The sequence below is a fragment of the Mirounga leonina genome, unplaced genomic scaffold (assembly GCF_011800145.1).
Source record: "Mirounga leonina isolate KUSES-001 unplaced genomic scaffold, KU_Mleo_1.0 Mir_166, whole genome shotgun sequence".
Classification (NCBI taxonomy): domain Eukaryota; kingdom Metazoa; phylum Chordata; class Mammalia; order Carnivora; family Phocidae; genus Mirounga; species Mirounga leonina.
This window is the reverse complement of record NW_023270418.1, coordinates 27370359-27383473: the sequence shown is the minus strand read 5'-3', so window position 1 is coordinate 27383473 and position 13115 is coordinate 27370359. Positions and strand designations below refer to the sequence as shown.

The following is a 13115-nucleotide window of genomic DNA, read 5'->3' as shown; positions in this document are numbered from 1 at the left end:
TCTTAAGCTTAACATGACATAATCACCCTAAATAAGTGTCCTTAAGTAGGTGATGGAATGATCAGAGACAAGAGACAGTAAGGAAATAAATAACATATGAAGATTCAAACTGCAATTTTTAGGAAGTTCACAGGGCGGGGCTGGTGAGGAAGGCCTGGAAAGGGAAGTCTATGAGAAAGAGGAGAATGTTCCCAACAAACTGTGTGAGGTTCTAGTTCTAGAAACTGGAGCAGAGGTGGGAACTTGGTCACAGAAAAGAAAAAAAGAGCGCCGGGTATGATGAGGAGAGCTCTGGGAGACTGTGAACTTGGGCACTGGATATAAAGTGAGCTGAGGTCCAGCAGTCAGGAAAACTTAACAATATGCAGGAGCTCTGTGACCAGGGCAGGCACCTGAGACTGGAGCAGATGCTGCGGAGCTAGGGATGACAGAGAAACTCTAACTGTAAATCATGAGGAAATAGCTCACAAGATGGCAGCAAAAATATGTTCCTCCTGCTTCCCTTTAGCCAGGGAGCCATTGCAAATGGAATACTGAAGAAGCAGCAGGAAGAGGAGGGGGAGCCGGGGAAGGGAAGGGGAGGAGGAGGAGAGAGGAGGACAATGAGAGAGGAGGAGGAGGAAAAGGAGTGGGGTAGGGAAGGGGAGGAGGAGGATAAGAGGAGGAGAGGAGGAAGAAAAAGAAGAGGAAGAGGAGGAGAGGGGGAGGTGGACGGGAGAGAAGGGGGGGAGGAGGAGAAGAGGAAAAGGATGGGGAGGGAAGGGAGGAGGAGGAGGGAGGGAAGGGAGAAGGAAGAGGAGGAGAGGAAGAAGAAGAAGAGGAGAAGGAAGAGAAGGAGGGGGAGCAAGGGGAGGGAAGGGGAGGAGGAGGAGTAGAAGGGGAGGGAATGGGAGGAGGAGGAGGAGGAGAAGGGGAGGGAAGGGGAGGAGGAGGAGGAAGACGGGAAGGACAAGAAAGTGCCTTCAGGGAAGGAGAGGAAGAAACATGAGTAAATGAAAAAAAAAAAAAGTAGTTCCTTTTAACATACTTGTTTTAAATGTAGAGCTGTAGAGGGGAGGAAGAGCTCTGAAAGGAAGTTACTTAAACTCTAAGACTTCAGTTGTCTCGTTTGTAGATATAAGACCATAGTGTCCACCTTAGAGAACAGTACATACAAAGATTAAATGACAGAATACATGTAGACATCTTAGCAACTAAGGTCTTTACAATGCAATCAAAATAAATGAATAAAAATGGGGAGCCTCTCCAATTATTTAGAGAGAGAATGATTATGAGAAACTGCTCTCAAGAGAAGATTCCCAGAGATGTCTCCCACTGGCGTGCCGTATCCTCGGATTCCAGTGGACATAGAGTGCTGGTTTCCAGTGTGCCTGGTTTCTGTGCAGGGACTGATGCTCACTTGGCTTTTGCAGCAGGCCTTCCTGTCCTTGCCTTTTTTCCTGGGATAAAGCCACTGTACAAAGTGCTTCATCTTCTACCCACAGTATTCTTCAGAGGAGGCTATCCCTTCTGTTATAGGACTAGGGGTTCTTACTCACACGATTTTCTGCTAACCCCCTGGTCTGGGCAAGGACTGCTCTTCCCTCTGGCTTAGGAGGCTCATAAACCTGCATCTTCTCCTCAATGCTCCCCCTCATTTGTGTCTCCTGGGGTCCCCTCTCTTATCAACTGGCATGGAAATCAGACCTTTACTCTTCCTTGGAGCCTGAAATACAGAGATCTGGGCTCCTTCTGACCAGGCTGCTCCCTCTCGTGTCCACATGGGGATACAACACTTGAGAAGCTGCTAAGTTCTCGCCAGGCACCTGCCAAGGCTAATTCAGTGGGACCACTTTGATCCCTCAGTTAGCAGTTCTTTAAGGCTGCCCTAGACATTGACCAAGCCAACCCTTTGGCCCTTGAATAAGTTTTTAAATTCATCTCCAGTGTTCTTTTTCTACAGTGAAAATGACCTAGAGTAGATAGAGCCTTGGTCAGCATCTTCCTTCCAGAACTTCTCTCCCCTCTATTCTCTACTGCTTGAATACTGCTTTGCTCTGGCTGGATTCCTTGGGACTAAGGTTTCCAGACAAAATTCAGAAGTCCCAGTTAAACTTGAATTTCAGGAAAACAATTTAAAAAATATATAAGTATGCACCATATGATATTTGATCATTTAAATAAGTCCCAAATATTGCATGGAATATAATTGTACTAAAAATAATGCTATGAGAAATCCAAGTTTAACTGAGCATCTTGTATTTTGATCTGCCAAATCTCACAAACCATACTTAGGGCACAAATTCCACTCTATTCCCTTGGATCATTCCTGACCATTGCCAGATACATTGTCAGCCCCTCAGCCCACCATGGTGTTAGACTTCAGGTTTCTAAGTGGCCATGGGGCTTGTCATGAAAGAGTGGCAGAGTTTGCAGCAAGCCCCAGGTGAAGTGCAACTACAGGGATCCCACCCTGATGGATCTGCCCCAACTTAGCGGCCAATGAACCTTCCGAGCATCTTCTAGTGGCTTCTTGGTAAGTCATTCTCTGAGCCACCAAGTCACTCTTGCTTCCTTTTCAGAGTCAGCCTACAGGTTTTTACCAGGTATTTGGGGGGCCTTTTAATGGGCTATTTGGGAGGGAGGGACTCACTACTAGCTGGGCTGTGGTTGAAGTAGAAGATGCCTGGGTGCCTCAGTCCAAACATCTTTAGATCCTTACTGCACCCCCCCCACCCCCACCGCTTCATGATTCCATCTCCTTTCTATCTCTCCACCAAAATCCCTATTGGTCTCGCAATACCTTTTTTTTTTCTTTTAAAAGCATATATTTCATAGAAGAACTTTCATTTTCTAATAGACAAATTCCAGTTGAAAAGTCTAACTGATCTACTATTAAATGTATCTCCATGCAGTTAGGTTAATATGGGATAAGCTATTGTGCCTTGTAGCCAGACTAGCATATTTTTTATGTCAGGTTCATTGAAATAATTTATATACAATAAGTTTCCTTTTTCAGGTGTATAGTCCTATATACATTTAGCTAACATACATAGAAGTGTAAACACTATCATAATCAAGCTCTAACAGCTATGCATCTAATTCTCAGCATGTTGAATTTTTTCATTTTATTTATAATTGACCTGGAACTCCATCATGTCACTAAAACCTACTTCTCAAGGAAAAGATTCCTACAGTCACTTGCATCCTTCTGCACTTTCCAGGGAAAGCAGTAATGTATTTTCAAAAAGAAAATAGGCAGCGTTTAAGCATATGAACTAATCAATACTAATTACTTGATGAGCTGTAATTATACCAAGTCCAGCTTTGTCTCTGGCAAAACTGAAAAACAAAGCATCTATCATTATATTGGCTTTGTAAATGTTCTGGATGAATCCACCCCTCAGTCACTTACATAGAATGAAACAGAATGAACATACACACAAAAACTTACAATGCTCTGCAGAGTCAGGGCAGGCCACCTGCTACAAACTTACAAGAGGAACATTTAACAACAGAGACATTCTTTTGATTTCCATTTTTTGATTTCCAAAAAGGACTGGCAATTATTTAAGGGGCACCTTAACCAAAATAATTCAATATCTTTTCATGATAAAAAACTGTCAGCCGATTAGGTCCAGATGGAATGCACCTTCACATAGGAAAGCCTGCATAAAGCAAGCCCATAGTGAACACCATACCCAATGGTGAAAAGCCGAAAGCTTTTCCTCTAAGAAAAGGAGATCACCAATTTTAAGAACAGCTGGCCAATGATTTAACCTATGTTTGTTTTATCTGTAAAATTGGTGTACTCTTCATACATAACTTTGGGGTTATTAGAATTAAGTAAGTTTTCATTACATGCTGGTAACATCACCCGATACATGTGAAGCCTCATAGAAGTGTTACCTCTTAGCTTTATATTAACTGTCAGAGGTAGATGCCCACTGTGACAATGTTTAAATTCTTTGACAAGTAAATAACTATAAGCAGCATTTTATTAAAAGTGATAATAGCAGCACTAATTTTTTAAAAATTTAATGAAAATAGCTTAATGAAAAATACCTTGGCAAAATTAGATTCCAGGCTCATGTGACACCCAAAATATACATTTACAAAGCGATTGAATAACAAATGGCACAGCTCCATTCTCATAATTGATGTAAGAAATATCCCAAAAGTCAGGAGTGACTTTTTTGTCTATTACATGGGAAGACTCCCTCTTCAGGGAAAAGATGTCCAGGTAGCTGGTGATAAATGATCATATGAAGATGATACTATGATGGGAGGATACTACCCTTGACCACCTCAATCCACCAATTATTTCAAGTATGGAAAAATCCCATCAGGGAGAGAACAGAAAACCTGACATCAAATTTCAGTTAAGAAAGTGATTATTTAAATTCTAGAATATGAATCTAATTTCCTTCTGCAATAATTAATCATATGTGATACACATTGAATTATTTTTAGGAATCAACTTTACCGATTAATTAGGAAAGCCACATGAGTTAAAGTGTCTTCACACAAAAGGACTTTGTCCTGAGAGTATGTTAAATTTTAGACTCTGCACAAATTTAGTCTCTGGCACATTTAGATACTTCTCTCTATTCTTTACTTTTACTAAAAAATATTTAGAACATACTTCTCAAAGGTTCATATCAATTGGATCAAATTATTGTCATTGAGGACATTTTGTTTTACCGTATAAAACAGAAAATAAAATTGAAATGGATAGCATAAATTACCTAATAGTTAACATTAAATTAATAAGCTGTACCCCTAATGAATAAAAAAATGAAAAATATACCTTCCCTGAATCAGGACCTTCACTGAATTAGGGATTTTTAGGGATAAGATGTCTAAGAAAAGATTTATACCAACTTTTTTTAACACAAAAAAACAGTTTTTCCAACAAAATTCATGACACCAGTTCCAAGTCTCCATTCCTCCTTGAGGAAGAAACCCGTCTGACTTGAACTTAGTAAGCCTAGTTCTTCCGGTGTTGTCTCAAAGTCAGCAATAAAGGGACTGGGGTCCAATTTTATTTCATTTTCTGTAGAAACTGGTGTAAGCCACACCGACTTCCTAAAAAACAAACACAAAAACACAAAAACAAACAAACAAAAAACACAGGAGCAGATATTGTTGGTATACTTGGTACCTGGTCTCTCGGAGCCTATACTTGGGTCCAAGTTATTTTTTTACCACTATACCACCGTGGCTCTTTTGAGTACAGTGATTTAGGGATGTGGCACAGTGCCCATGCCCTCTGGAGAGCAGGTGATTTGAAATGCTTGCTTTAGTAAAGTACCAAAGTGCCCAGTAAAATGGATTCAGACAAGTGGATCCTAAGAACAGTAAGTAAAAGCTGTCAGAAGCTTAATCTGACCCAATGTAGTGGAGGCAAAGGGTGTGTGTGTGTGATCAGCAGTAAAATGTATGCACCAGTAACCACATTGTATATATTTGTTGGCCGGCTTTTCATTTTTTTCTAAGGAAGATGAGCTGCAAACAACATAGAAATCACTATCAAAGCAGAAATGCCAGAGTTATCATTACTGATCAGGTAGCCTATGGAGAGGCAATAGTTCCAGAGCATGATTTCAGAACATTTTATATTACTCTAAGCATTGGCTAATACGTAGGAACGAAAATGTGTGTGTGCACGTGTAAGTCTCTACAGAATCGAGTGTTCATGTCAGCTACTTCCCAGAGTATCACTAAATTCCTCAGTCTTAGATGTGCCCTATGAAAATAAGTTAAAAGAATATCAAGAGTATTTAACAATATGAGTGTACGTAATGTCACTGAACTTTACACCTAAAAATGGTTAAAATGATAAATTTCATCTTACGTATATTTTAGCACAATAAAAAAAAAAATACCAGGGGTGCCTGGGTGGCTCAGTCTTTTGAGCATCTGACTCTTGACTTCAGCTCAGGTCTTGATCTCAGGGTCATGAGTTCAAGCCCGAGACTGGGCTCCACACTGGACATGGAGTCTACTTTAAAAAAAAAAAAAAAAAAAAAATCTCCCCTGCAAAAATACTGCACATTTACTCTGAGCTGTACCTTTTTTTTTATGTCAACTATTTCCATATATTAAACAAGGATAACATTTTTTCCAAGATTTGTAACTAATAATACTCAATGTAAATATTACAGTGACAAGATTTGTAACTCATAACATTGAATGTAAATATTAAAGCATTTCAGGATACATCATTCTACTTGGTCTCAAAGTTCATGTGGGGTCCCTTTGGGATTCAATGTCTCAGTTCCACAAAACTGCAAGCAAAGTGCATTTAATGCTTAGGTTGATAACCCTTTCCTTTCATGCATTTCCATGAGTTAGTATTAAAATGAAAAACTCGTTCTCTTTTTAATCATTTACTCTATTAACATGGAATTAAACTGCAAGATGTATTAGAGCATTATGAAGGAAGAGATATTGAAAAATAGTATCAGGCTTGATTCTTCCACTTATTAAGGTGATTCAGTATCTAATGATTCTGCTTTGTAGTTCAGTTGCTGCAAAATAACCTAGTTACACTAGATTGTATGTTTTGATTCTAAAATGAATATTACATTTAAAAATAAAAGTATTCAGTATTTTTAGAGATGCTAATTTCGTGTTTGGATGTATGCTTATGGGTGAATCAAGTCTAAAGTTCATGTTTCCCCAGCAGCACCTTTAAGTAAAGGTGAGGCAGATACATTCCAAAGAAGTCTGGTCTATTGGACTCACCTAGAAGCAGAACATTCCAAAGGGATCTTCTGATGGTCACAATGTAGATTCCTAGGGTTAAAGTACATCTCTGTTTGAAAAAGGAGAGTATCCTCTGAAACAACCTAGGGAAGCACAAAGTTTAAATAGAAGGTACTTCTAGTAATAGGGGAGGCATACACACATTTGAGTAGGAAGTAGAAAACATTTAAGATCTCAAAGTTGACTACTGTCACTTTTATGTATATACGAAGTTCTGACAATCCACTGGGACAGAAGAGGAGTATTACCTGTAAGGGCATAAAAATACCCCTTGTGCCTGGAAAAAAATCTCAGTAGTACATAGGAGCAAACCTAAACTGCCAATGAGAGCCATGTTTATGATTCATTAATGGAAGTTTTTTTTATTATATTATTCACCATACATTACATCATTAGTTTCTGATGTAGTGTTCCATGATTCATTGTTTGTGTATAACACCCAGTGCTCCATGCAGTATGTGCCCTCCTTAATACCCATCACCGGGCTAACCCATCCCTCTACCCCCTTCCCCTCTAAAAACCTCAGTTTGTTTCCCTGGAGTCCACAGTCTCTCATGGTTCATCTCTCCCTCCGATTTCCCCCCCTTCATTTTTCCCTGTCTTCTCCTAATGTCCTCCATGCTATTCCTTATGTTCCACAAATAAGTGAAACCACATGATAATTGACTTTCTCTGCTTGACTTATTTCACTCAGCATAATGGAAGATTTCCGACAGTTCTTTTGAAAAGGAGGATCTGGAGTTCAAATAACAAAGTGGTTTAAAGCACAAGCTTTGGAGGGTAATCATCCTGGTTTGGCATCTACACTACCATCAACCAGCTGTGTACCTTGGACAAATTGTAAAAGCGCCCTCTAGAGCTTCATTCCGTTTCCTCATTTCTAATAAAGCCAACACCTTATTTGTGGGTGACTATTACAATTAGTCATTGGCCCAAAATATCTTTGTTGTATGAATATAACTTGTTTAAATATGGGACTCCATGAAAAGAGAATATTACAGGATAATAATACAGTTGAAGATTTATGCCTAGAAGAATAAGTAACAGATTTTATCCCAGTGAAAATCTACTTGCTTATATGGACACAGATCCCTAGAGCACAGGCAGCTCAAATGATCCAATGAATAGGATATATACCTTTCCAGGAACTGTGACCTTTCCCATTAGGAGTATCAAATGGAATTTAAAATTGTCTGCTAAGCTTTGGTGAAATACAAGCGTAGCCTAAGGACAACTTAAAATCGGTTTCCTAACCAGTCTGGAAATGTGGGTTCTCAGGTCCTGTGCACACAGACGGCCCAATGTCCAGTGAATGATAAGTAAAGGAACTGTGTCATCATCTACCCATAAATTACGATAACTAGAAGCAAAATTTGTTCTTTAAAACAAAACAAAAAAGACAATAATTTTATTGCTAGGTATAAAGATCTAAAAAAACTATTTAGAAGTTATTTTTATAAATAATCACTATTCTCACCTGTATCCTGATCCCACAGTCATGTACAGGGTATATAAAATCATATGCATATGTTTGTATCCGAGTCACAGGGCAACCCGATCCCAGATATAATTCATCAGCAAATATATACAGACTGCTGCTGTACCCACATGGGCTAACCGAGATCATCACCCAGTCCATAGAACATCTTACTTTCACTGCAGAAAGAATCATAGGAGAAAGCGTCAGATACGTATTTATCTCAGGGAAGGGTTCAAAGAATATTCAGCTATGCCCTTTGTGATTAAATAAAAAGTATTTCTTTCTCTGACAAAGATAATCAAGCCTTAAAAAACAGCATATAAAAGGTTTTCACATCACCATTAGTTTCCAAAATATCTTCATCATTATATCCTCAAATAACTAGACTTCAATTATTTCACAGGGAAGAAAATCGACACACAAGAATAAGAAAATCACAATCTTCTAGCCCCCTGCCTCTTCTTAAAGAAATTAGATCCCAAAGAGGGTGATGTATCTAGGGCTACACATAAGGGACAGAAGTAAGTTGCAATGCATCGGAATACGAGCAATATATTCCCAGGAATGCTTTTTGGAGAGAAGGAAAAAGAGTGGGAGAATACGATCCGTATCTGGAGCAACCAGAACCTGAGATGATCAGAGCCACAGAGGGAAGAATCTGAAGAGAGAAAATCCACTCAAGTTCTGTGAAAGTTTTTATGTAAAACCTGTTCTTACCCTCTACATTGAAATCTTCAGTCAGTTAGGAATAATTACTATTTCTAATGGATTAATGTATCCTGTGGAAGTAAAAATGTGCTGAATTCCGACCAAGTGTGCCAGACAGACATTAACCAGAGTTTCTTAGAGGATGATCAAAGTTAAATTGCATGGGTCTTACTATTGTTCAGAAAGAAAATACAGATTTATTAGCTTTAGTGTTTAAAGAGGCATGATTAGTAGTTGGGGAAAAAAACTAGTAAGATTACAAAACTTCCAAATCAGAGAACAAAAGAATGAAGGAGAAAAACAAATTTCAAACAATTTAGGAGAAGGTGAAAAAGCAGGAGGGGAAAGAGACAAAACACCAAAGCAAACAAGAAGGACAAAAAGCAACAAGATGGTTGCAATAAATGAATTGCAAGTATAGGTCAACAATAAAAATAAATGTAAATGAACAAAAATACTTCAGGCCTAATGACCGACAGCCGAAAGAAGGAATAAATTATAATGTATTTATATAATCAACTTCTATATAACGTGGAAAATATATTATACCTATAAAGTGATCTGAAAACAATTGTGAGAAAGAAGCGAGTCAAAGACAAGACAAACTTTATATATCTATTGATACAAAGTTCCAGTGAGAGAGAAGCATTTTTTAAAAAGATTTTTTCCAAACAGAGACTATTCGTAGATAGGTAGGACCTGCCCTACACTTATTAAGGCATGAGAATCAAAACCCAATATAGGACTCTACGTCTCAACCAATACAGCTTCCTCATGTTCTGCAAAAGTGAAAGTCACTGGGTTTAAATCTTATCCTCCTATTTTGACATTAATAGAAATAACTCAAACACAACCTGTCACCAAAGCTGGGATAAATATATTAAACATGGATTTCATTTTTTTTTTTAAGATTTTATTTATTTATTTGAGAGAGAGAATGAGAGAGAGAGAGCGCACAAGAGGGGGGAGGGTCAGAGGGAGAAACAGACTCCCTGCCGAGCAGGGAGCCCGATGCGGGACTCGATCCCAGGACTCCAGGATCATGACCTGAGCTGAAGGCAGTCGCTTAACCAACTGAGCCACCCAGGCGCCCTGGATTTCATTTCTTAATTGTCTTTATTTCACAGCTGCAGGGGCACCTGGGTGACTCAGTTGGTTAAGCGTCTGCCTTCAGCTCAGGTCATGATCCCAGGGTCCTGGGATCGAGTCCCATGTCGGGCTCTTTGCTCCGTGGGGAGTCTGCTTCTCCCTCTGCCCCTCCTCCCACTTGTTCTCTCAATCTAAGAAATAAATAAAATCTTTAAAAAATTATATATTCACAGATGCACAGAACCCAGTAAGTGTTAATATATATAATTTGAATTGTAGTCCTCGTTGATTGTACCACTTGCATGCAGCAGTTCCCCTTTACCAAGTGAAAGTCTGACTGGCCATCCAACCTTTAGGAAGGCAGCCTTCTTACAGCTGGCTGGACAGGGCTTGAATTCTGTAGATACCCAATTATTAGATTTTTTAAAAACTCGTTAAAACTGCAATGCAATTTGTTCATGAATCAGTGAAGGCCACCGAAACTGGAGACTCACAGTCGGGTTGAACATTAAGTTCTGGCAATTTGATTGAGTGTGCTCAGAGCCTCAGATCACTATGTGGAAGTGGGCCAAACTGGTTCCAGTGAACGTGCACCCAAGGTGGCCATTCTAGCCAGTTACTGGAAAGTTAAGCTGCAATGGTTTGAGATGACATTTAAGACGAGTTTCCTATACTCTCAAAGGTCTCCTAGTTACTATATGTGTTCCAGAGATAGCCACAACCAAAGCACTTATGTGTCAATTCTCTCCTTGGAGTCTAATAAAACCTGGAAGTAAATAAAGCAGTATCTTCTTATTCCATAAATAAGTAATTCAGTCACTGCTGAAGTCTGATCAATGCCTCCTATCCCCCACCAGCACGTCTTTAAAGACAGAAGGAAAAAAAAGGGGGGCAAAGCAACAGAAGTACATTCAGTACATCAGGTCTGATGATGATTAGCCATTGTCTCCTGCAGAAAGGGCATAAAGTGATGAGTAAATTGGTAAGGGGCTCCGAGTCGAAAGCCTTGCTTAAAGGCTGCCTTTGGAAGACATATGTAAACAGACCTGTGGTCAGAAAAATTAGGAAGCAAGATTTCCTTCCTAAAGCAATTAGGATAATATGTCATGGATGTTTTCCATTATTCATGCCAATCTCAATAATATATCATATGCCAAACATTATAACTGGAGTTTGCATATCATCTAGAAATTAAATTTCCTGTGCCATTAAGCACAAACCATACACGTGATTGACTTTGACCATCTTCTCTTCACGGATTTACTTAGTAAACTGCCCCTTTATGGTAGCTGTAGAAATACTAGGAGCTGGAGGAGGATTTTCCCACAGCAAAGCTCATTAAACTATCTCCCAGTAGATGAATCTTGCATCAGTTTAGGAATTGACAGCAGGTAGTTGTTGAAGAAATAGTCAAACAAGTGTCTTTAAAAATGACCATCTGCCATCAATATTTTGTATCTCCTACTTCTCACAAATAAGTCTAACATGACTCTGAGCAAAGCCAGAGGGACTAATTGTCTATTATCTTCTTTCCTGTAGGACTGGCACTCACTTTTATATGTCCATTACAAATTAATAATAGAAAGTCAGGAACACACAATGAAAAGAGTAGAGTTTCAAGCCTTGACTGGCAAAGCTCCCAAAACAGTAACAGAACCAGGAGACCTTGGAATACATTCAGGATATTCTTAAATGCTTTGGAGGATCAAAATCTTCCTACCGTGAAAAAATATTCATATGTCACGAGTAAGAGATTCCAACTATTTAAGCCTGTAAGTTTTTGGTTCTTTATAAATAAATCATCAAGAAAGTAAGAAAATTCAGGGAGAGGTTTTGGAGGGAAAGTGGCATTGGAGAAGGCAGGTGTTCTACATCAGTGACAGCAAGCTCCAAATTGCTCCATGTGTTTGAAATATTATCCTAGCGTCACCCGATAAGATTCTCAGGAAGATCCTTCCCAAAGGAAAAAAAGAGTTCTGACAGTTTAAAGATATTCAAAAGGTAAGTGGACATGGACCTACAGCAAGTCTGGGTTTCTGGTTTCATTTTTTTTCATGCTACATTAGAGTCATTTCAGTCTGACATTATGAGGTCATGCCTCAAGTGACTCAGAAATTACTTGAGGGAAAGCCTGAGGAGCACCTCTAGTTGCTACACAAATTGGCTGAAGTAGAATCTTCCTTGGACCCCAGCATCATGGATCACAGCCAGGCATCAATGCCCTCCTACCCTGACCCCAGATGGCCCTGACACCCTGCGCCCCCCAACCCCAAATGGTCCCAACACATTTGAGCCCCCCACCACAGATGGTCCCGGTGCCCTGGGCCCCCCACCCCAGATAACCTCAGTATGTTGACTCAAGTCTTCTTGGCCCAAAAGTATTTCTCTTCTACCTCATTGTAAGATCCAATCTCTTCCAGAGGAGAGTCCCTGCATGGAAAGTGATCATAACCCTTCCAAGGAAGTGTTCTCCAGAACTGGCTATTTACCATAGATGCTCTCGGTGCAAGGCCAAATCAAGACAGCAAGGAGCGTCCAGACCCCTAAAGCCACAGAGACCTTCATCTGAGCAGACCCCCAGCCAGCACTTCTCAGGAAACAGGAAGTGGGGCCGGCCGTAAGTGAATTTATATGGCATCCCACTCTCAGCTGCCTTCATTTTCCTACTGATTTAGAGAGCCCATGGGGTGCTCGTGCAGTGTCAACCACCTAAAATCTGCGACTCTCCAGATTCCCCAAATGCTGAATCTCCAAGAAACATATCAGGCAAAGAGTGCTGTTTGATGAGGGTGCTTGCATGAGGCCTGTTGAGATGGCCTAGGAGGCTGGCATGGCCCACAACACTGCCAATAAATGCTCAATTGTAGGAACCTGTTTCCACTAGGTGATTTTTTTTTTCAGGTATCCTTCTAATAAGCCGAACAGCCTAAATCATATATATGTGAAATCCAAAGACGTTTACTTATTCTTTTCTTTGGGTTTGGCTGGAAGAAGGAGCAGCAGAGATACTAAAGTGACTTGCCCAGAAACAAAAAACCCCAGGAGGAGACAGGGACCTAAAGAAAACCATCTTTCTTGGCATTAAGTA

The 13115-nt window shown here is 39.8% G+C and overlaps 1 protein-coding gene across 1 annotated transcript; it reads right to left on the bottom strand.

The window, feature by feature from the left end:
• Positions 1-4868: 4868 nt before the first annotated feature.
• OOSP2 (oocyte secreted protein 2) lies at positions 4869-12592 on the bottom strand. Its single transcript, XM_035013744.1, has 4 exons — positions 12517-12592; positions 8228-8406; positions 6730-6833; positions 4869-5067 (listed from the first exon to the last, which is right to left on the bottom strand). Exons 1-4 carry the CDS (start codon positions 12590-12592, stop codon positions 4869-4871), a joined length of 558 nt encoding a protein of 185 aa, XP_034869635.1.
• Positions 12593-13115: the final 523 nt, after the last annotated feature.